This window comes from Zeugodacus cucurbitae, chromosome X (assembly GCF_028554725.1).
Source record: "Zeugodacus cucurbitae isolate PBARC_wt_2022May chromosome X, idZeuCucr1.2, whole genome shotgun sequence".
In the NCBI taxonomy this organism is placed as follows: Eukaryota; Metazoa; Arthropoda; class Insecta; order Diptera; family Tephritidae; genus Zeugodacus; species Zeugodacus cucurbitae.
In genome coordinates this window covers 28,492,292-28,516,872 of record NC_071672.1, presented here as the reverse complement: position 1 = coordinate 28,516,872, position 24,581 = coordinate 28,492,292, and the positions used below count along the sequence as shown (strand labels likewise).

Genomic DNA, 24,581 nt, shown 5'->3' with positions numbered 1-24,581 from the left:
CGTGTCACTTGGAAAACTTTCGATGCTTTTTTGGATCTAATAAAGGGAGACAATCTTTTCAACAAAACTCGGTTGTGCAAACAATTTCCAATTAAAACGCAACTGGCAATTGTGTTGTATCGCTTAGGTTCCAGCGGTGAAGAAGCTACTCTTTCGAAGATTACAGGTTTATTTGGAATCAGTGATGGTGGTATCAATCAGGTCAGAATTCGTCAGTTTTCCTCATAATACATTAACATGTTTTTAAATTTTAGAATTTCACTGAACGAATATTTAATGCGCTGTTGTTGACCAAATACGGAAGAACGTTTTAGAAACATCGAGTGAGTTACCTAACTGCATAGGATACGTTGATGGTACCGAAATTCAATTGGCGGAAAACCCGTCACAGGACCCAGAAGCGTACTTTTCACGAAAACATATTTACTCCGTTAAGGCACAAGCCGTGTGCGATCATAAATTAAAATTAAGGTACTTTATGTTAGGATTTCCAGGTAACGTTCATGATGCACGTATTGTTCGTACAGCGAATTGTCAACTGAAGCACATAAATTTTTTGGAGACAATGCATATAAATTATCGAGAACTGTTAGAATTCGAATTGAACATTGGGTAGTTTAAAAGGCTTAAGGCTCCAAATAAAAAATGAAAATGGTATGGGTTCTCTGTTGTGCATTGTTACACAACTTTATACTCCAACAAGACGATTATTTCGATTACCAACCTGAGGAATCGGAGCACAGTATTGACGAGTCGTTATGGGAACCAAATGCTCGTACCAATGAAGGGGAGATAAGGCGACGACAAATTTCTGAACTATTGTTTAATCAATAAATATCTTTATATAAAAATTATTTTCTTATTTATTTTTTCAAATAAAATTCAATTTCTTTACATAAACAAGTAATATAAATTATTTGACTAGAAATAACTGTTAATACGGATAAAGTAAAAAAAAGCAAGGTGGACCATATTCACTAAGTCACTATAAGTAAAACAAACCAACAAATGTATTAAGAAGAAAAAGTCAATATAGAAAAAATCTTATATTGGAATACAAATTATTACATTTTGGTAAGTTATGAGCTATTTAAGCTTTTCAATCGTTCGTGTTCCAATCTGACTTTTTCCATTTCTTTCTCCAACCGTAATTTCTGCAATTGAATATTGTTTTCCTCTCTCTCTTTTTCAAATTCCTTTATGCTGTTGGTTTCTAAAAGCAGGGCGTAAAATGTTAATTGATGAAATGACAAATAATATATCAATATTACCTCAAAATGGTCCGGATTCTCTTTAATTGCGTCCACTATATTTATCAAAAGGTCTTTCGTTTGACTTTCAGCCCAACGAAATGTGCCGTTTAGCATTAATCTCTTTTTCTATTAAATAACCAATTGATTATTAATAATACAAGCAAATAATTAATTGTTATGAATTTACTTACCGCTTCCATTTCTTTTCAAACACCAAATAGACGCTTCCAGCTGTTTGTGAATTGCGCAAAATGCTATGGTTGCCACTGAAAACGGTATCGCATATTTGCAAGATTGTCGTAAAATAAAATGCATGTAAAAATTAGCAGCTGTTTTACGATATTGCGAATTACGTTTACGACGTTAAATGAGTACAATTATTGTGAAATTAATTTTTTATAGCTTATATTTTTTTACTCTCGCAACAAAAGTTGCTAAGAGAGTATTATAGTTTTATCCACATAACGGTTGTTTGTAAGTCATAAAACTAAATGAGTTAGATATAGGGTTATATATATAAAAATGATCAGGATGACGAGTTGAAATCCAGATGTCTGTCTGTCCGTGCAACGAATAACTTGAGTAAAAATGAAGATATCTTGACGAAACTTGGAACATACATATATTCCTTGGCATCCTGAGGGGGTTGGTATTGAAAATGAGCGATATCGGTCCATTGCCATGCCCCCAAAAGAGGTCTTAACTTCCCCTAGCTCCCATATATCTAATTATTGGTTGTTCAAAAATACGATGGGCTTAATTTTGAATAGCCAACTTTCCAAAATAGTCAAACAGTGGGAGCATTTTAATTTTAGATAAAGTACTTATGTACATGTACATATACTAACAGTCTTATATAAATCGAATCGACGAATAATTAACGCATTGTTGCCAGATAAGTGAAATACTAATATTTAAGGCTAGAGACTAGATGAAGTATTGACCTTTTTTGCCAAATTTTCAGCACGGAGGCTCATAATTATAAAGACCACTTCTGATTTTCTTTAGAATATCTGTAAGATTTACCAATATTTTCGGTAAATGAAATGCCCACAACTAATGAGCCTGCCCCTCATGTTCGATGTCTTTGACTTTGTATATTGTCCGATACGAGATATAGGCGATGTAATCAAGCTAACAGAAACTAATAGAAATGGCCAGTGGTAGGAGGAAACGTGTATATTTATATAAAAAAACTCGAACACAAATTAAATTTTGGATCAATGAAGTGCAACTATTGCTTCACCTGTTACCGCAATCGTACCGGTTTTCAGCTAGCGTAAGACACGTATCTTGAGTAAGCAAATTTTTCCTATACCAACATCCATAATGCTTAGCACTCGACGCCGTACGCGTGGGGCGATCCCTTATGAAATTGTTAAATCACCATCAGTATACGAAGTCGATAGAGCAACTAAAGGCATTGAAAACATTGGTACAACTATAAAACAACAATCCAACCAGAGTAGCATAAGCACCGATTGTACCCTACCCACGACAGTCGGTTCTACGTAGCCGGGACGGACACGCATTTTTATCTGGCAAAGCGCTTTCAAATCGGCAGCATTCCTCAAAATTACTTGGGATATGTTTAATGCTGCTGTTTTTATGGAAACATTTAAATCATGGACTTTGACGGAGCTGGAAACTACTTTTGCCCATAACATACATTGCACTTAACGGTGAATAAGTCATAAGTTAGTAATCCGATTGTCGGGCAAAATTAGATGACATCACAAACTCGTCACACTCCCCACGTTCACCTCATCTGTGCACAATTACCGTTTTAATACTGTGACAGCTGAAACTTCTTCCAGCCTACGTAACCCAAAAGGGCAAGTGATTTATTGAAGTATTATTCAATTAGCATCCCAACAAATACTTTTTGGAGAGCATTTCGTTGTCCTCCTTGACAGGTAGCATACGGGCCGCATTGTGCAGGTTCTCGACCAGAGACACAAAGAGGCAAACTGTAGCTGCCCGGAGAGCGGTGTATTGACAAGTCTGAAACTTCCCCATTGCGTTAGCTGCGTAGTTTAGGACCGGCCGGCCGATTGCCTAGTAAGTTGCCAACAACGTTTTTTTGTATTTACCCCATTTGCTGCCGGCTAGCGACTTGAGGTTTTTGTTGCTGCTCTGTACCGCCGAGCAAAAGTGTTTCAGCATCAACATGTTTATACTGTTTTTGATGACAACTGCAACCTCACCGCTGGTGAAGGTAAGTGGTCCGCAGTCTTTTAGCATTTTGCGCAGACGCCGGGTAACACATATTTTCACCTTATCCACCGAAGCGTGCAGTATAAATTTCCGACTTAAATAGCTCGCGTACTTCTTCGGATCTGAGTACGCATGACCAGCGAATGGAATTTCAACACGGTCATCATGTTGAAATTTGGGATTTGACAGATTTCAGATGATTTACCCATTTCGTTCGCTTATATTGATTTACCGCTCGTCGTCCTTGCGTACGCCGATGATATTGATATCATCGGAAGCAACAACCGCGCCGTTTGTTCTGCTTTTTCCCGCATGGATAAGGAGGCGAAGCGAATTGGTCTGGAGGTGAATGAGGACAAGACGAAATATCTCCTGTCATCAAACAAACAGTCTGCGCATTCGCGTCTTGGCTCCCACGTCACTGTTGACAGTCATAACTTCGAGGTCGTAGATAATTTCGTATACCTGGGAACCAGCATCAACAGCACGAACAATGTCAGCCTCGAAATCCAGCGCAGAATAACTCTTGCCAACAGGTGCTACTTTGGACTGAGTAGGCAATTGAACAGTAAAGTCCTCTCTCGACGAACCAAAATCAAGCTCTACAAGTCGCTTATCATTCCCGTCCTGCTTTACGGTGCAGAAGCTTGGACGATGTCAACATCAGATGAGACGACACTAGGAGTTTTCGAGAGGAAAATTTTGCGCAAGATTTATGGTCCTCAGAACATTGGCAACGGCGAATACCGCAGACGATGGAACGATGAGCTGTACGAGTTATACGACGACATTGACATAGTTCAGCGAATAAAAAGACAGCGGCTACGCTGGCTAGGTCATGTTGTCCGAATGGACGAAAACACTCCAGCCCTGAAAGTGTTCGATGCAGTACCCGCCGGAGGAAGCCGAGGAAGGCCATTTTGCGTTATCCAGGGTGCACCGCGCGGAGGCGACCTAAATTACACCCCTGTTGAAATTCAAAGCTAGTGCGAGGTCCTCACTAGCATTCCATTGGAAGAAAAACTTGCAGTATTGCGTTTGCCTTAGATGTTAATCGAAACAATATAGTTCACACATTTTCGATATTCGCTATACTGCAAATTTTCTTTCCCATGTAATATTAGTGAGTGTAGTGCCGTAGTGCCTCGACGAACTTTGAATTTCAACTGAAATTGCGCATTTTTGAAAGTTGTGTGGAAGCTTGTTTTTCATTTTATAATTTTGAATGACCTACTACGATAGATAATTTTTCAAAATACTCAAACAGTAGATACATTTGAATTTGATTTTACGTACTCACATACAACCCCATGCACATATATACATTTATGTATTTAAATTAAATTGGTTTTGTTTTAAATGACTACATGTTTTGTTTTGCAGAAGAGAGGACAAGTAAAGAAGATTAAATAATGGAGGACCTAATGTATGTATTGACTTTAGGCGAAGAATGCAGATACAGCGTACAATTTATTCAAAATAGTGTACCGAAATCTAGGATATTTTTAAATGAAATCTTATGGGAACCTGATGAAAACCGATTCAAGAAGATCACACGTGTCACTTGGAAAACTTTCGATGCTATTTTGGATCTAATAAAGGGAGACAATCTTTTCAACAAAACTCGGTTGTGCAAACAATTTCCAATTAAAACGCAACTGGCAATTGTGTTGTATCGCTTAGGTTCCAGCGGTGAAGGAGCTACTCTTTCGAAGATTACAGGTTTATTTGGAATCAGTGATGGTGGTATCAATCAGGTCAGAATTCGTCAGTTTTCCTCATAATACATTAACATGTTTTTAAATTTTAGAATTTCACTGAACGAATATTTAATGCGCTGTTGTTGACCAAATACGGAAGAACGTTTTAGAAACATCGAGTGAGTTACCTAACTGCACAGGATACGTTGATGGTACCGAAATTCAATTGGCGGAAAACCCGTCACAGGACCCAGAAGCGTACTTTTCACGAAAACATATTTACTCCGTTAAGGCACAAGCCGTGTGCGATCATAAATTAAAATTAAGGTACTTTATGTTAGGATTTCCAGGTAGCGTTCATGATGCACGTATTGTTCGTACAGCGAATTGTCAACTGAAGCACATAAATTTTTTGGAGACAATGCATATAAATTATCGAGAACTGTTATAATGCCATCTCGAGAAAATTCTAAAAATTTAACACTAACAAAAAATTCAGCCGATATAGAATTCGAATTGAACATTTGGTAGTTTAAAAGGCTTAAGGCTCCAAATAAAAAATGAAAATGGTATGGATTCTCTGTTGTGCATTGTTACACAACTTTATACTCCAACAAGACGATTATTTCGATTACCAACCTGAGGAATCGGAGCACAGTATTGACGAGTCGTTATGGGAACCAAATGCTCGTACCAATGAAGGGGAGATAAGGCGACGACAAATTTCTGAACTATTGTTTAATCAATAAATATCTTTATATAAAAATTATTTTCTTATTTATTTTTTCAAATAAAATTCAATTTCTTTACATAAACAAGTAATATAAATTATTTGACTAGAAATAACTGTTAATACGGATAAAGTAAAAAAAAGCAAGGTGGACCATATTCACTAAGTCACTATAAGTAAAACAAACCAACAAATGTATTAAGAAGAAAAAGTCAAAATGGAAAAAATCTTATATTGGAATACAAATTATTACATTTTGGTAAGTTATGAGCTATTTAAGCTTTTCAATCGTTCGTGTTCCAATCTGACTTTTTCCATTTCTTTCTCCAACCGTAATTTCTGCAATTGAAAATTGTTTTCCTCTCTCTCTTTTTCAAATTCCTTTGGGCTGTTGGTTTCTAAAAGCAGAGCGTAAAATGTTAATTGATGAAATGACAAATAATATATCAATATTACCTCAAAATGGTCCGGATTCTCTTTGATTGCGTCCACTATATTTATCAAAAGGTCTTTCGTTTGGCTTTCAGCCCAACGAAATGTGCCGTTTAGCATTAATCTATTTTTCTATTAAATAACCAATTGATTATTAATAATACAAGCAAATAATTAATTGTTATGAATTTACTTACCGCTTCCATTTCTTTTCAAACACCAAATAGACGCTTCCAGCTGTTTGTGAATTGCGCAAAATGCTATGGTTGCCACTGAAAACGGTCTCGCATATTTGCAAGATTGGTCGACTTCCTAAACGCAGGTTGCAATGCATATTTACAATGCATATAGTTCCTAAAGTCATACTTGAATTTTCTGGCAACGCCTAATGTTCCTAATTAGTTGGCAACTCAGTTTTAAACGCATCAGATGTTTAAAGCGTGCATCAATTTTATTTGGTATGCAGAACAGACAATGGCAGAGTAAGTAATTTTTATTTATTGTAACTAATTTAAATTGTGTTATCATTTCTTTTTATCTTGTATTATAGAGAAAAAAAGTGGACACACGAGCGGAAGAAGTTATTAATAACAACAAGGCTTCGTCATGAAGCAGAATTTTCCGGCAAAAAAAGGAAGAGAAATACAATTTGGGAGTCGATTTTAAGGGAAATGAGGGACGTTGAGAGCTCGTTTCTATTTTCAAGAGATGAAATAGCGAGGTGTTTTCTCAACATAATGGGGACTTATAAGCGTATAAAAAAAAGAAACAGTACTTCTGGCGAAGCAGCATCAAATTGGGAATATTTTAGTGAAATCGATGAAGTGTTTGGGAGTCGTTCAAGTATTGAAGTGCCACTAGAAATGACCGAGTATTCTTTAATTTCATTGGAAAGTCCCTCCACCACAGCAACAATTGACGGAATGGATGTAACACCTACAACATCAGTTAAAAGAAAGAGAAATGACGTAATCGAATTCTTAGAGAAAGAATCCGAAAAGGAAAACGAAGCTATAAATAAGCTTATAAAAATAGAAAGTGAAAGACTTGAAATTGAAAAAGAAAAACTTAAAGAATTAAAGCAACTACGGGCTTTATTTGAAAACCCAGGATAGTTTATAAATAATATAAATTATTACTATTATATAATTATAAGAAATATATATATATATATATATATGTTATAGTTTTGAAAGTTCCTATCTTATGAAATAAAATACATTTATGTTCATGTTATTCAAATTGTGTTTTTTATTTTAGAATTGTCGTTTAATTCAGCTTGAAAACAACGTTGCCAGGGCATTTCGTTTTTGTTGGGCTTCATCTCTTTGCAATGATGGAACACTAACTTCAGATGTTTGGGCCTCATCTTCGTCCAATTCTATCCAATCAATGTTTTGCTGACCTTCATTGATTATAATCACGTTATGTATTATCATGCACGTTAATACAATAATTTTTGGAATATGAGCGAGCTGTACACCAATAAATTTTAAAATTCTGAACTTTTGTTTTAATATCCCGAACGCCTGTTCAACATAAACTCGGTTAGTGCTTAAAATAGTGTTAAATTGGCTCTGCTGCGATGTTAAAAAACCATTATCCCGATATGGCACCATGAGAAACGTTTCTAGCGGATAAGCTGCGTCGCCTAAGAAGTGGTGATTTGGTCGAATTTTTAATTCACCGCTTACTAGTGCTCTACGAAATGGGCTCCTTTGCCACACTGATGCGTCATGACATCGTCCGGGACAGCCGACAAAGACGTCCAGAAATTTCATATCGCAGTCAACAATGGCCTATACAAATTGTTTATTATAATTTGACTAGAGATGAGTATACATGTGTAATTACCTGTGCAATGATGGAAAACGTCCCTTTTCTGTTATAGAAACTTATTGCATCGTTTTTTGGTTGTGATATGGGAATGTGCGTTCCATCAATGCATCCTAATACAAAAGGAAATATATTGTGGCGACGTTGAGAAAACCCATCAGCGATCTTTTTTTGAGCTGCAGTAGTAGTCGGAAATTTTATTATTGTCGATTTTAGACGATATATAAGTTTGAGGATTTTAATAAATGCTCTATAAGTGGCGCCCATTCCTACATCAAATCTGTCACTAATTTGTCGAAATGATGTATTATTGGCAAGCTTCCAAATTGTCAAATACAATGCCTTTTTCATGGAAACTGCAGTACGACCTGTTGATGATTCGGTCCACATTGGTTGTAGCATTGTCATCAGCCTCTGAAATTGCAGCGAACACGTTTTATGTTATCCATATTTGAAATTCAATTGTGTACTTACCTTGAACGTGCTTCTTCGCATCCGAAAATGGGAATAAAATATATCGTCTTCCATCAATACAACAGATTCACAAAAATTTATATTTTTCACCACCTTTCTTCTCGTTAAATTCAAAGTCCTTAATAAAAACTGCCGTTTCTTTTTTTTCTTTTCAATTAGTTTTTTATTAACTTAATATTTGAAGAATTAGCTAATTAGCTATGACATATGTTTTATGTATGAGTTTTACGATGACGTTCCTAAACGTCATTTATATGCAAAGCATTTATTTGCAACGCAGAGTTGCGTTGAAAATCAGTTTTGCATTTCATACGCATTTTTTCGAGTTATGCATCGCAACTTGCGTTTAGGAAGTCGGCCATTGTCGTAAAATAAAATGCATGTAAAAATTAGCAGCTGTTTTACGATATTGCGAATTACGTTTACGACGTTAAATGAGTACCATTATTGTGAAATTAATTTTTTATAGCTTATATTTTTTTACTCTCGCAACAAAAGTTGCTAAGAGAGTATTATAGTTTTATCCACATAACGGTTGTTTGTAAGTCATAAAACTAAATGAGTTAGATATAGGGTTATATATATAAAAATGATCAGGATGACGAGTTGAAATCCAGATGTCTGTCTGTCCGTGCAACGAATAACTTGAGTAAAAATGAAGATATCTTGACGAAACTTGGAACATACATATATTCCTTGGCATCCTGAGGGGGTTGGTATTGAAAATGAGCGATATCGGTCCATTGCCATGCCCCCAAAAGAGGTCTTAACTTCCCCTAGCTCCCATATATCTAATTATTGGTTGTTCAAAAATACGATGGGCTTAATTTTGAATAGCCAACTTTCCAAAATAGTCAAACAGTGGGAGCATTTTAATTTTAGATAAAGTACTTATGTACATGTACATATACTAACAGTCTTATATAAATCGAATCGACGAATAATTAACGCATTGTTGCCAGATAAGTGAAATACTAATATTTAAGGCTAGAGACTAGATGAAGTATCGACCTTTTTTGCCAAATTTTCAGCACGGAGGCTCATAATTATAAAGACCACTTCTGATTTTCTTTAGAATATCTGTAAGATTTACCAATATTTTCGGTAAATGAAATGCCCACAACTACTGAGCCTGCCCCTCATGTTCGATGTCTTTGACTTTGTATATTGTCCGATACGAGATATAGGTGATGTAATCAAGCTAACAGAAACTAATAGAAATGGCCAGTGGTAGGAGGAAACGTGTATATTTATATAAAAAAACTCGAACACAAATTAAATTTTGGATCAATGAAGTGCAACTATTGCTTCACCTGTTACCGCATTCGTACCGGTTTTCAGCTAGCGTAAGACACGTATCTTGAGTAAGCAAATTTTTCCTATACCAACATCCATAATGCTTAGCACTCGACGCCGTACGCGTGGGGCGATCCCTTATGAAATTGTTAAATCACCATCAGTATACGAAGTCGATAGAGCAACTAAAGGCATTGAAAACATTGGTACAACTATAAAACAACAATCCAACCAGAGTAGCATAAGCACCGATTGTACCCTACCCACGACAGTCGGTTCTACGTAGCCGGGACGGACACGCATTTTTATCTGGCAAAGCGCTTTCAAATCGGCAGCATTCCTCAAAATTACTTGGGATATGTTTAATGCTGCTGTTTTTATGGCAACATTTAAATCATGGACTTTGACGGAGCTGGAAACTACTTTTGCCCATAACATACATTGTACTTAACGGTGAATAAGTCACAAGTTAGTAATCCGATTGTCGGGCAAAATTAGATGACATCACAAACTCGTCACACTCCCCACGTTCACCTCATCTGTGCACAATTACCGTTTTAATACTGTGACAGCTGAAACTTCTTCCAGCCTACGTAACCCAAAAGGGCAAGTGATTTATTGAAGTATTATTCAATTAGTTATAGGATAGTGAAACGTATACATTCTATATTTTTTAATGTACCGACAAGTCTAGACTAATTGTCATCGAAGTCATCTAACGGGAGGCCCAAGGAACAAGCTGTTTCGATAAGGTCGGACCAAAGGAAAATGGGTGTTAGATGAGTAGGATTTAGGGGGCATGTAGAGAGCTGGTTAGTGTTGTGCGGGGACTGTTTGCATGCAGGACAAATCTGCGAAAGCATCCCAACAAATACTTTTTGGAGAGCATTTCGTTGTCCTCCTTGACAGGTAGCATACGGGCCGCATTGTGCAGGTTCTCGGCCAGAGACACAAAGAGGCAAACTGTAGCTGCCCGGAGAGCGGTGTATTGACAAGTCTGAAACTTCCCCATTTGCGTCCTAGTGCACACAGGCTACCATATTGGAGCTGCGTAGTTTAGGACCGGCCGGCCGATTGCCTAGTAAGTTGCCAACAACGTTTTTTTGTATTTACCCCATTTGCTGCCGGCTAGCGACTTGAGGTTTTTGTTGCTGCTCTGTACCGCCGAGCAAAAGTGTTTCAGCATCAACATGTTTATACTGTTTTTGATGACAACTGCAACCTCACCGCTGGTGAAGGTAAGTGGTCCGCAGTCTTTTAGCATTTTGCGCAGACGCCGGGTAACACATATTTTCACCTTATCCACCGAAGCGTGCAGTATAAATTTCCGACTTAAATAGCTCGCGTACTTCTTCGGATCTGAGTACGCATGACCAGCGAATGGAATTTCAACACGGTCATCATGTTGAAATTTGGGATTTGACAGATTTCAGATGATTTACCCATTTCGTTCGCTTATATTGATTTACCGCTCGTCGTCCTTGCGTACGCCGATGATATTGATATCATCGGAAGCAACAACCGCGCCTTTTGTTCTGCTTTTTCCCGCATGGATAAGGAGGCGAAGCGAATTGGTCTGGAGGTGAATGAGGACAAGACGAAATATCTCCTGTCATCAAACAAACAGTCTGCGCATTCGCGTCTTGGCTCCCACGTCACTGTTGACAGTCATAACTTCGAGGTCGTAGATAATTTCGTATACCTGGGAACCAGCATCAACAGCACGAACAATGTCAGCCTCGAAATCCAGCGCAGAATAACTCTTGCCAACAGGTGCTACTTTGGACTGAGTAGGCAATTGAACAGTAAAGTCCTCTCTCGACGAACCAAAATCAAGCTCTACAAGTCGCTTATCATTCCCGTCCTGCTTTACGGTGCAGAAGCTTGGACGATGTCAACATCAGATGAGACGACACTAGGAGTTTTCGAGAGGAAAATTTTGCGCAAGATTTATGGTCCTCAGAACATTGGCAACGGCGAATACCGCAGACGATGGAACGATGAGCTGTACGAGTTATACGACGACATTGACATAGTTCAGCGAATAAAAAGACAGCGGCTACGCTGGCTAGGTCATGTTGTCCGAATGGACGAAAACACTCCAACCCTGAAAGTGTTCGATGCAGTACCCGCCGGAGGAAGCCGAGGAAGGCCATTTTGCGTTACCCAGGGTGCACCGCGCGGAGGCGACCTAAATTACACCCCTGTTGAAATTCAAAGCTAGTGCGAGGTCCTCACTAGCATTCCATTGGAAGAAAAACTTGCAGTATTGCGTTTGCCTTAGATGTTAATCGAAACAATATAGTTCACACATTTTCGATATTCGCTATACTGCAAATTTTCTTTCCCATGTAATATTAGTGAGTGTAGTGCCGTAGTGCCGTAGTGCCTCGACGAACTTTGAATTTCAACTGAAATTGCGCATTTTTGAAAGTTGTGTGGAAGCTTGTTTTTCATTTTATAATTTTGAATGACCTACTACGATAGATAATTTTTCAAAATACTCAAACAGTAGATAAATTTGAATTTGATTTAACGTACTCACATACAACCTCTTACATTTACATTTTAATTTTTTTTATTTTGGGATGGCCTACTATGATAGCTAACTTTTCAAAATACTCAAACAGTAGATACATTTGAATTTTATTTTACGTACTCACATACAACCCCATGCACATATATACATTTATGTATTTAAATTAAATTGGTTTTGTTTTAAATGACTACATGTTTTGTTTTGCAGAAGAGAGGACAAGTAAAGAAGATTAAATAATGGAGGACCTAATGTATGTATTGACTTTAGGCGAAGAATGCAGATACAGCGTACAATTTATTCAAAATAGTGTACCGAAATCTAGGATATTTTTAAATGAAATCTTATGGGAACCTGATGAAAACCGATTCAAGAAGATCACACGTGTCACTTGGAAAACTTTCGATGCTATTTTGGATCTAATAAAGGGAGACAATCTTTTCAACAAAACTCGGTTGTGCAAACAATTTCCAATTAAAACGCAACTGGCAATTGTGTTGTATCGCTTAGGTTCCAGCGGTGAAGGAGCTACTCTTTCGAAGATTATAGGTTTATTTGGAAGCAGTGATGGTGGTATCAATCAGGTCAGAATTCGTCAGTTTTCCTCATAATACATTAACATGTTTTTAAATTTTAGAATTTCACTGAACGAATATTTAATGCGCTGTTGTTGACCAAATACGGAAGAACGTTTTAGAAACATCGAGTGAGTTACCTAACTGCACAGGATACGTTGATGGTACCGAAATTCAATTGGCGGAAAACCCGTCACAGGACCCAGAAGCGTACTTTTCACGAAAACATATTTACTCCGTTAAGGCACAAGCCGTGTGCGATCATAAATTAAAATTAAGGTACTTTATGTTAGGATTTCCAGGTAGCGTTCATGATGCACGTATTGTTCGTACAGCGAATTGTCAACTGAAGCACATAAATTTTTTGGAGACAATGCATATAAATTATCGAGAACTGTTATAATGCCATCTCGATCTAAAAATTTAACACTAACAAAAAATTCAGTCGATATAGAATTCGAATTGAACATTTGGTAGTTTAAAAGGCTTAAGGCTCCAAATAAAAAATGAAAATGGTATGGATTCTCTGTTGTGCATTGTTACACAACTTTATACTCCAACAAGACGATTATTTCGATTACCAACCTGAGGAATCGGAGCACAGTATTGACGAGTCGTTATGGGAACCAAATGCTCGTACCAATGAAGGGGAGATAAGGCGACGACAAATTTCTGAACTATTGTTTAATCAATAAATATCTTTATATAAAAATTATTTTCTTATTTATTTTTTCAAATAAAATTCAATTTCTTTACATAAACAAGTAATATAAATTATTTGACTAGAAATAACTGTTAATACGGATAAAGTAAAAAAAAGCAAGGTGGACCATATTCACTAAGTCACTATAAGTAAAACAAACCAACAAATGTATTAAGAAGAAAAAGTCAAAATGGAAAAAATCTTATATTGGAATACAAATTATTACATTTTGGTAAGTTATGAGCTATTTAAGCTTTTCAATCGTTCGTGTTCCAATCTGACTTTTTCCATTTCTTTCTCCAACCGTAATTTCTGCAATTGAAAATTGTTTTCCTCTCTCTCTTTTTCAAATTCCTTTGGGCTGTTGGTTTCTAAAAGCAGAGCGTAAAATGTTAATTGATGAAATGACAAATAATATATCAATATTACCTCAAAATGGTCCGGATTCTCTTTGATTGCGTCCACTATATTTATCAAAAGGTCTTTCGTTTGGCTTTCAGCCCAACGAAATGTGCCGTTTAGCATTAATCTATTTTTCTATTAAATAACCAATTGATTATTAATAATACAAGCAAATAATTAATTGTTATGAATTTACTTACCGCTTCCATTTCTTTTCAAACACCAAATAGACGCTTCCAGCTGTTTGTGAATTGCGCAAAATGCTATGGTTGCCACTGAAAACGGTCTCGCATATTTGCAAGATTGTCGTAAAATAAAATGCATGTAAAAATTAGCAGCTGTTTTACGATATTGCGAATTACGTTTACGACGTTAAATGAGTACCATTATTGTGAAATTATTTTTTTATAGCTTATATTTTTTTACTCTCGCAACAAAAGTTGCTAAGAGAGTATTATAGTTTTATCCACATAACGGTTGTTTGTAAGTCATAAAACTAAATGAGTTAGATATAGGGTTATATATATAAAAATGATCAGGATGACGAGTTGAAATCCAGATGTCTGTCTGTCCGTGCAACGAATAACTTGAGTAAAAATGAAGATATCTTGACGAAACTTGGAACATACATATATTCCTTGGCATCCTGAGGGGGTTGGTATTGAAAATGAGCGATATCGGTCCATTGCCATGCCCCCAAAAGAGGTCTTAACTTCCCCTAGCTCCCATATATCTAATTATTGGTTGTTCAAAAATACGATGGGCTTAATTTTGAATAGCCAACTTTCCAAAATAGTCAAACAGTGGGAGCATTTTAATTTTAGATAAAGTACTTATGTGCATGTACATATACTAACAGTCTTATATAAATCGAATCGACGAATAATTAACGCATTGTTGCCAGATAAGTGAAATACTAATATTTAAGGCTAGAGACTAGATGAAGTATTGACCTTTTTTGCCAAATTTTCAGCACGGAGGCTCATAATTATAAAGACCACTTCTGATTTTCTTTAGAATATCTGTAAGATTTACCAATATTTTCGGTAAATGAAATGCCCACAACTACTGAGCCTGCCCCTCATGTTCGATGTCTTTGACTTTGTATATTGTCCGATTTCGGCAATTTTTAGACGAACAAAATTCACTAAAACGAGATATAGGCGATGTAATCAAGCTAACAGAAACTAATAGAAATGGCCAGTGGTAGGAGGAAACGTGTATATTTATATAAAAAAACACGAACACAAATTAAATTTTGGATCAATGAAGTGCAACTATTGCTTCACCTGTTACCGCATTCGTACCGGTTTTCAGCTAGCGTAAGACACGTATCTTGAGTAAGCAAATTTTTCCTATACCAACATCCATAATGCTTAGCACAGTGCACCAAATCGCATACGCACTCGACGCCGTACGCGTAAGGCGATCCCTTATGAAATTGTTAAATCACCATCAGTATACGAAGTCGATATAGCAACTAAAGGCATTGAAAACATTGGTACAACTATAAAACAACAATCCAACCAGAGAAGCATAAGCACCGATTGTACCCTACCCACGACAGTCGGTTCTACGTAGCCGGGACGGACACGCATTTTTATCTGGCAAAGCGCTGTCAAATCGGCAGCATTCCTCAAAATTACTTGGGATATGTTTAATGCTGCTGTTTTTATGGCAACATTTAAATCATGGACTTTGACGGAGCTGGAAACTACTTTTGCCCATAACATACATTGCACTTAACGGTGAATAAGTCACAAGTTAGTAATCCGATTGTCGGGCAAAATTAGATGACATCACAAACTCGTCACACTCCCCACGTTCACCTCATCTGTGCACAATTACCGTTTTAATACTGTGACAGCTGAAACTTCTTCCAGCCTACGTAACCCAAAAGGGCAAGTGATTTATTGAAGTATTATTCAATTAGTTATAGGATAGTGAAACGTATACATTCTATATTTTTTAATGTACCGACAAGTCTAGACTAATTGTCATCGAAGTCATCTAACGGGAGGCCCAAGGAACAAGCTGTTTCGATAAGGTCGGACCAAAGGAAAATGGGTGTTAGATGAGTAGGATTTAGGGGGCATGTAGAGAGCTGGTTAGTGTTGTGCGGGGACTGTTTGCATGCAGGACAAATCTGCGAAAGCATCCCAACAAATACTTTTTGGAGAGCATTTCGTTGTCCTCCTTGACAGGTAGCATACGGGCCGCATTGTGCAGGTTCTCGACCAGAGACACAAAGAGGCAAACTGTAGCTGCCCGGAGAGCGGTGTATTGACAAGTCTGAAACTTCCCCATTGCGTTAGCTGCGTAGTTTAGGACCGGCCGGCCGATTGCCTAGTAAGTTGCCAACAACGTTTTTTTGTATTTACCCCATTTGCTGCCGGCTAGCGACTTGAGGTTTTTGTTGCTGCTCTGTACCGCCGAGCAAAAGTGTTTCAGCATCAACATGTTTATACTGTTTTTGATGACAACTGCAACCTCACCGCTGGTGAAGGTAAGTGGTCCGCAGTCTTTTAGCATTTTGCGCAGACGCCGGGTAACACATATTTTCACCTTATCCACCGAAGCGTGCAGTATAAATTTCCGCCTTAAATAGCTCGCGTACTTCTTCGGATCTGAGTACGCATGACCAGCGAATGGAATTTCAACACGGTCATCATGTTGAAATTTGGGATTTGACAGATTTCAGATGATTTACCCATTTCGTTCGCTTATATTGATTTACCGCTCGTCGTCCTTGCGTACGCCGATGATATTGATATCATCGGAAGCAACAACCGCGCCGTTTGTTCTGTCAAACAAACAGTCTGCGCATTCGCGTCTTGGCTCCCACGTCACTGTTGACAGTCATAACTTCGAGGTCGTAGATAATTTCGTATACCTGGGAACCAGCATCAACAGCACGAACAATGTCAGCCTCGAAATCCAGCGCAGAATAACTCTTGCCAACAGGTGCTACTTTGGACTGAGTAGGCAATTGAACAGTAAAGTCCTCTCTCGACGAACCAAAATCAAGCTCTACAAGTCGCTTATCATTCCCGTCCTGCTTTACGGTGCAGAAGCTTGGACGATGTCAACATCAGATGAGACGACACTAGGAGTTTTCGAGAGGAAAATTTTGCGCAAGATTTATGGTCCTCAGAACATTGGCAACGGCGAATACCGCAGACGATGGAACGATGAGCTGTACGAGTTATACGACGACATTGACATAGTTCAGCGAATAAAAAGACAGCGGCTACGCTGGCTAGGTCATGTTGTCCGAATGGACGAAAACACTCCAACCCTGAAAGTGTTCGATGCAGTACCCGCCGGAGGAAGCCGAGGAAGGCCATTTTGCGTTACCCAGGGTGCACCGCGCGGAGGCGACCTAAATTACACCCCTGTTGAAATTCAAAGCTAGTGCGAGGTCCTCACTAGCATTCCATTGGAAGAAAAACTTGCAGTATTGCGTTTGCCTTAGATGTTAATCGAAACAATATAGTTCACACATTTTCGATATTCGCTATACTGCAAATTTTCTTTCCCATGTAATATTAGTGAGTGTAGTGCCGTAGTGCCGTAGTGCCTCGACGAACTTTGAATTTCAACTGAAATTGCGCATTTTTGAAAGTTGTGTGGAAGCTTGTTTTTCATTTTATAATTTTGAATGACCTACTACGATAGATAATTTTTCAAAATACTCAAACAGTAGATAAATTTGAATTTGATTTAACGTACTCACATACAACCTCTTACATTTACATTTTCATTTTTTTTATTTTGGGATGGCCTACTATGATAGCTAACTTTTCAAAATACTCAAACAGTAGATACATTTGAATTTTATTTTACGTACTCACATACAACCCCATGCACATATATACATTTATGTATTTAAATTAAATTGGTTTTGTTTTAAATGACTACATGTTTTGTTTTGCAGAAGAGAGGACAAGTAAAGAAGATTAAATAATGGAGGACCTAATGTATGTATTGACTTTAGGCGAAGAATGCAGATACAGCGTACAATTTATTCAAAATAGTGTACCGAAATCTAGGATATTTTTAAATGAAATCTTATGGGAACCTGATGAAAACCGATTCAAGAAGATCACACGTGTCACTTGGAAAACTTTCGATGCTATTTTGGATCTAATAAAGGGAGACAATCTTTTCAACAAAACTCGGTTGTGCAAACAATTTCCAATTAAAACGCAACTGGCAATTGTGTTGTATCGCTTAGGTTCCAGCGGTGAAGGAGCTACTCTTTCGAAGATTATAGGTTTATTTGGAAGCAGTGATGGTGGTATCAATCAGGTCAGAATTCGTCAGTTTTCCTCATAATACATTAACATGTTTTTAAATTTTAGAATTTCACTGAACGAATATTTAATGCGCTGTTGTTGACCAAATACGGAAGAACGTTTTAGAAACATCGAGTGAGTTACCTAACTGCACAGGATACGTTGATGGTACCGAAATTCAATTGGCGGAAAACCCGTCACAGGACCCAGAAGCGTACTTTTCACGAAAACATATTTACTCCGTTAAGGCACAAGCCGTGTGCGATCATAAATTAAAATTAAGGTACTTTATGTTAGGATTTCCAGGTAGCGTTCATGATGCACGTATTGTTCGTACAGCGAATTGTCAACTGAAGCACATAAATTTTTTGGAGACAATGCATATAAATTATCGAGAACTGTTATAATGCCATCTCGATCTAAAAATTTAACACTAACAAAAAATTCAGTCGATATAGAATTCGAATTGAACATTTGGTAGTTTAAAAGGCTTAAGGCTCCAAATAAAAAATGAAAATGGTATGGATTCTCTGTTGTGCATTGTTACACAACTTTATACTCCAACAAGACGATTATTTCGATTACCAACCTGAGGAATCGGAGCACAGTATTGACGAGTCGTTATGGGAACCAAATGCTCGTACCAATGAAGGGGAGATAAGGCGACGACAAATTTCTGAACTATTGTTTAATCAATAAATATCTTTATATAAAAATTATTTTCTTATTTATTTTTTCAAATAAAATTCAATTTCTTTACATAAACAAGTAATATAAATTATTTGACTAGAAATAACTGTTAATACGGATAAAGTAAAAAAAAGCAAGGTGGACCATATTCACTAAGTCACTATAAGTAAAACAAACCAACAAATGTATTAAGAAGAAAAAGTCAAAATGGAAAAAATCTTATATTGGAATACAAATTATTACATTTTGGTAAGTTATGAGCTATTTAAGCTTTTCAATCGTTCGTGTTCCAATCTGACTTTTTCCATTTCTTTCTCCAACCGTAATTTCTGCAATTGAAAATTGTTTTCCTCTCTCTCTTTTTCAAATTCCTTTGGGCTGTTGGTTTCTAAAAGCAGAGCGTAAAATGTTAATTGATGAAATGACAAATAATATATCAATATTACCTCAAAATGGTCCGGATTCTCTTTGATTGCGTCCACTATATTTATCAAAAGGTCTTTCGTTTGGCTTTCAGCCCAACGAAATGTGCCGTTTAGCATTAATCTATTTTTCTATTAAATAACCAATTGATTATTAATAATACAAGCAAATAATTAATTGTTATGAATTTACTTACCGCTTCCATTTCTTTTCAAACACCAAATAGACGCTTCCAGCTGTTTGTGAATTGCGCAAAATGCTATGGTTGCCACTGAAAACGGTCTCGCATATTTGCAAGATTGTCGTAAAATAAAATGCATGTAAAAATTAGCAGCTGTTTTACGATATTGCGAATTACGTTTACGACGTTAAATGAGTACCATTATTGTGAAATTATTTTTTTATAGCTTATATTTTTTTACTCTCGCAACAAAAGTTGCTAAGAGAGTATTATAGTTTTATCCACATAACGGTTGTTTGTAAGTCATAAAACTAAATGAGTTAGATATAGGGTTATATATATAAAAATGATCAGGATGACGAGTTGAAATCCAGATGTCTGTCTGTCCGTGCAACGAATAACTTGAGTAAAAATGAAGATATCTTGACGAAACTTGGAACATACATATATTCCTTGGCATCCTGAGGGGGTTGGTATTGAAAATGAGCGATATCGGTCCATTGCCATGCCCCCAAAAGAGGTCTTAACTTCCCCTAGCTCCCATATATCTAATTATTGGTTGTTCAAAAATACGATGGGCTTAATTTTGAATAGCCAACTTTCCAAAATAGTCAAACAGTGGGAGCATTTTAATTTTAGATAAAGTACTTATGTGCATGTACATATACTAACAGTCTTATATAAATCGAATCGACGAATAATTAACGCATTGTTGCCAGATAAGTGAAATACTAATATTTAAGGCTAGAGACTAGATGAAGTATTGACCTTTTTTGCCAAATTTTCAGCACGGAGGCTCATAATTATAAAGACCACTTCTGATTTTCTTTAGAATATCTGTAAGATTTACCAATATTTTCGGTAAATGAAATGCCCACAACTACTGAGCCTGCCCCTCATGTTCGATGTCTTTGACTTTGTATATTGTCCGATTTCGGCAATTTTTAGACGAACAAAATTCACTAAAACGAGATATAGGCGATGTAATCAAGCTAACAGAAACTAATAGAAATGGCCAGTGGTAGGAGGAAACGTGTATATTTATATAAAAAAACACGAACACAAATTAAATTTTGGATCAATGAAGTGCAACTATTGCTTCACCTGTTACCGCATTCGTACCGGTTTTCAGCTAGCGTAAGACACGTATCTTGAGTAAGCAAATTTTTCCTATACCAACATCCATAATGCTTAGCACAGTGCACCAAATCGCATACGCACTCGACGCCGTACGCGTAAGGCGATCCCTTATGAAATTGTTAAATCACCATCAGTATACGAAGTCGATATAGCAACTAAAGGCATTGAAAACATTGGTACAACTATAAAACAACAATCCAACCAGAGTAGCATAAGCACCGATTGTACCCTACCCACGACAGTCGGTTCTACGTAGCCGGGACGGACACGCATTTTTATCTGGCAAAGCGCTGTCAAATCGGCAGCATTCCTCAAAATTACTTGGGATATGTTTAATGCTGCTGTTTTTATGGCAACATTTAAATCATGGACTTTGACGGAGCTGGAAACTACTTTTGCCCATAACATACATTGCACTTAACGGTGAATAAGTCACAAGTTAGTAATCCGATTGTCGGGCAAAATTAGATGACATCACAAACTCGTCACACTCCCCACGTTCACCTCATCTGTGCACAATTACCGTTTTAATACTGTGACAGCTGAAACTTCTTCCAGCCTACGTAACCCAAAAGGGCAAGTGATTTATTGAAGTATTATTCAATTAGTTATAGGATAGTGAAACGTATACATTCTATATTTTTTAATGTACCGACAAGTCTAGACTAATTGTCATCGAAGTCATCTAACGGGAGGCCCAAGGAACAAGCTGTTTCGATAAGGTCGGACCAAAGGAAAATGGGTGTTAGATGAGTAGGATTTAGGGGGCATGTAGAGAGCTGGTTAGTGTTGTGCGGGGACTGTTTGCATGCAGGACAAATCTGCGAAAGCATCCCAACAAATACTTTTTGGAGAGCATTTCGTTGTCCTCCTTGACAGGTAGCATACGGGCCGCATTGTGCAGGTTCTCGACCAGAGACACAAAGAGGCAAACTGTAGCTGCCCGGAGAGCGGTGTATTGACAAGTCTGAAACTTCCCCATTGCGTTAGCTGCGTAGTTTAGGACCGGCCGGCCGATTGCCTAGTAAGTTGCCAACAACGTTTTTTTGTATTTACCCCATTTGCTGCCGGCTAGCGACTTGAGGTTTTTGTTGCTGCTCTGTACCGCCGAGCAAAAGTGTTTCAGCATCAATATGTTTATACTGTTTTTGATGACAACTGCAACCTCACCGCTGGTGAAGGTAAGTGGTCCGCAGTCTTTTAGCATTTTGCGCAGACGCCGGGTAACACATATTTTCACCTTATCCACCGAAGCGTGCAGTATAAATTTCCGCCTTAAATAGCTCGCGTACTTCTTCGGATCTGAGTACGCATGACCAGCGAATGGAATTTCAACACGGTCATCATGTTGAAATTTGGGATTTGACAGATTTCAGATGATTTACCCATTTCGTTCGCTTATATTGATTTACCGCTCGTCGTCCTTGCGTACGCCGATGATATTGATATCATCGGAAGCAACAACCGCGCCGTTTGTTCTGTCAAACAAACAGTCTGCGCATTCGCGTCTTGGCTCCCACGTCACTGTTGACAGTCATAACTTCGAGGTCGTAGATAATTTCGTATACCTGGGAACCAGCATCAACAGCACGAACAATGTCAGCCTCGAAATCCAGCGCAGAATAACTCTTGCCAACAGGTGCTACTTTGGACTGAGTAGGCAATTGAACAGTAAAGTCCTCTCTCGACGAACCAAAATCAAGCTCTACAAGTCGCTTATCATTCCCGTCCTGCTTTACGGTGCAGAAGCTTGGACGATGTCAACATCAGATGAGACGACACTAGGAGTTTTCGAGAGGAAAATTTTGCGCAAGATTTATGGTCCTCAGAACATTGGCAACGGCGAATACCGCAGACGATGGAACGATGAGCTGTACGAGTTATACGACGACATTGACATAGTTCAGCGAATAAAAAGACAGCGGCTACGCTGGCTAGGTCATGTTGTCCGAATGAACGAAAACACTCCAGCCCTGAAAGTGTTCGATGCAGTACCCGCCGGAGGAAGCCGAGGAAGGCCATTTTGCGTTACCCAGGGTGCACCGCGCGGAGGCGACCTAAATTACACCCCTGTTGAAATTCAAAGCTAGTGCGAGGTCCTCACTAGCATTCCATTGGAAGAAAAACTTGCAGTATTGCGTTTGCCTTAGATGTTAATCGAAACAATATAGTTCACACATTTTCGATATTCGCTATACTGCAAATTTTCTTTCCCATGTAATATTAGTGAGTGTAGTGCCGTAGTGCCGTAGTGCCTCGACGAACTTTGAATTTCAACTGAAATTGCGCATTTTTGAAAGTTGTGTGGAAGCTTGTTTTTCATTTTATAATTTTGAATGACCTACTACGATAGATAAATTTTCAAAATACTCAAACAGTAGATAAATTTGAATTTGATTTAACGTACTCACATACAACCTCTTACATTTACATTTTCATTTTTTTTATTTTTGGATGGCCTACTATGATAGCTAACTTTTCAAAATACTCAAACAGTAGATACATTTGAATTTTATTTTACGTACTCACATACAACCCCATGCACATATATACATTTATGTATTTAAATTAAATTGGTTTTGTTTTAAATGACTACATGTTTTGTTTTGCAGAAGAGAGGACAAGTAAAGAAGATTAAATAATGGAGGACCTAATGTATGTATTGACTTTAGGCGAAGAATGCAGATACAGCGTACAATTTATTCAAAATAGTGTACCGAAATCTAGGATATTTTTAAATGAAATCTTATGGGAACCTGATGAAAACCGATTCAAGAAGATCACACGTGTCACTTGGAAAACTTTCGATGCTATTTTGGATCTAATAAAGGGAGACAATCTTTTCAACAAAACTCGGTTGTGCAAACAATTTCCAATTAAAACGCAACTGGCAATTGTGTTGTATCGCTTAGGTTCCAGCGGTGAAGGAGCTACTCTTTCGAAGATTACAGGTTTATTTGGAATCAGTGATGGTGGTATCAATCAGGTCAGAATTCGTCAGTTTTCCTCATAATACATTAACATGTTTTTAAATTTTAGAATTTCACTGAACGAATATTTAATGCGCTGTTGTTGACCAAATACGGAAGAACGTTTTAGAAACATCGAGTGAGTTACCTAACTGCACAGGATACGTTGATGGTACCGAAATTCAATTGGCGGAAAACCCGTCACAGGACCCAGAAGCGTACTTTTCACGAAAACATATTTACTCCGTTAAGGCACAAGCCGTGTGCGATCATAAATTAAAATTAAGGTACTTTATGTTAGGATTTCCAGGTAGCGTTCATGATGCACGTATTGTTCGTACAGCGAATTGTCAACTGAAGCACATAAATTTTTTGGAGACAATGCATATAAATTATCGAGAACTGTTATAATGCCATCTCGAGAAAATTCTAAAAATTTAACACTAACAAAAAATTCAGCCGATATAGAATTCGAATTGAACATTTGGTAGTTTAAAAGGCTTAAGGCTCCAAATAAAAAATGAAAATGGTATGGATTCTCTGTTGTGCATTGTTACACAATTTTATACTCCAACAAGACGATTATTTCGATTACCAACCTGAGGAATCGGAGCACAGTATTGACGAGCCGTTATGGGAACCAAATGCTCGTACCAATGAAGGGGAGATAAGGCGACGACAAATTTCTGAACTATTGTTTAATCAATAAATATCTTTATATAAAAA

General features: G+C 37.5%; 1 protein-coding gene and 2 long non-coding RNA genes across 3 annotated transcripts; all 3 read right to left on the bottom strand.

Moving 5' to 3' along the window:
- Positions 1–823: 823 nt before the first annotated feature.
- Positions 824–6,638, bottom strand: LOC128923042 (uncharacterized). The gene is made up of 5 exons (XR_008472133.1): positions 6,530–6,638; positions 6,357–6,464; positions 1,445–6,298; positions 1,272–1,379; positions 824–1,213 (listed from the first exon to the last, which is right to left on the bottom strand). It is a non-coding gene; the product is annotated as an uncharacterized LOC128923042 (long non-coding RNA).
- Positions 6,639–7,533: 895 nt separating this feature from the next.
- LOC128923041 (uncharacterized) lies at positions 7,534–9,631 on the bottom strand. The gene is made up of 3 exons (XM_054235420.1): positions 8,643–9,631; positions 8,187–8,582; positions 7,534–8,131 (listed from the first exon to the last, which is right to left on the bottom strand). The coding sequence occupies exons 1-3, from the start codon at positions 8,694–8,696 to the stop codon at positions 7,607–7,609; spliced, it is 975 nt and encodes a 324-aa protein (XP_054091395.1). The 5' UTR covers positions 8,697–9,631; the 3' UTR covers positions 7,534–7,606.
- Positions 9,632–12,528: 2,897 nt separating this feature from the next.
- Positions 12,529–24,475, bottom strand: LOC128923072 (uncharacterized). Its single transcript, XR_008472147.1, has 5 exons — positions 19,762–24,475; positions 19,589–19,696; positions 14,355–19,530; positions 14,182–14,289; positions 12,529–14,123 (listed from the first exon to the last, which is right to left on the bottom strand). It is a non-coding gene; the product is annotated as an uncharacterized LOC128923072 (long non-coding RNA).
- Between the last annotated feature and the right edge of the window lie 106 nt (positions 24,476–24,581).

Coding starts and splice junctions, on each gene's coding strand:
- LOC128923041 (XM_054235420.1), bottom strand. CDS start 8,696: ATGGAAGACGATATATTTTATTCCCATTTTCGGATGCGAAGAAGCACG. Junction 8,583..8,642: donor TGCGAAGAAGCACGTTCAAG/GTAAGTACACAA, acceptor CTGCAATTTCAG/AGGCTGATGACAATGCTACA. Junction 8,132..8,186: donor CGTTTTCCATCATTGCACAG/GTAATTACACAT, acceptor CAATTTGTATAG/GCCATTGTTGACTGCGATAT.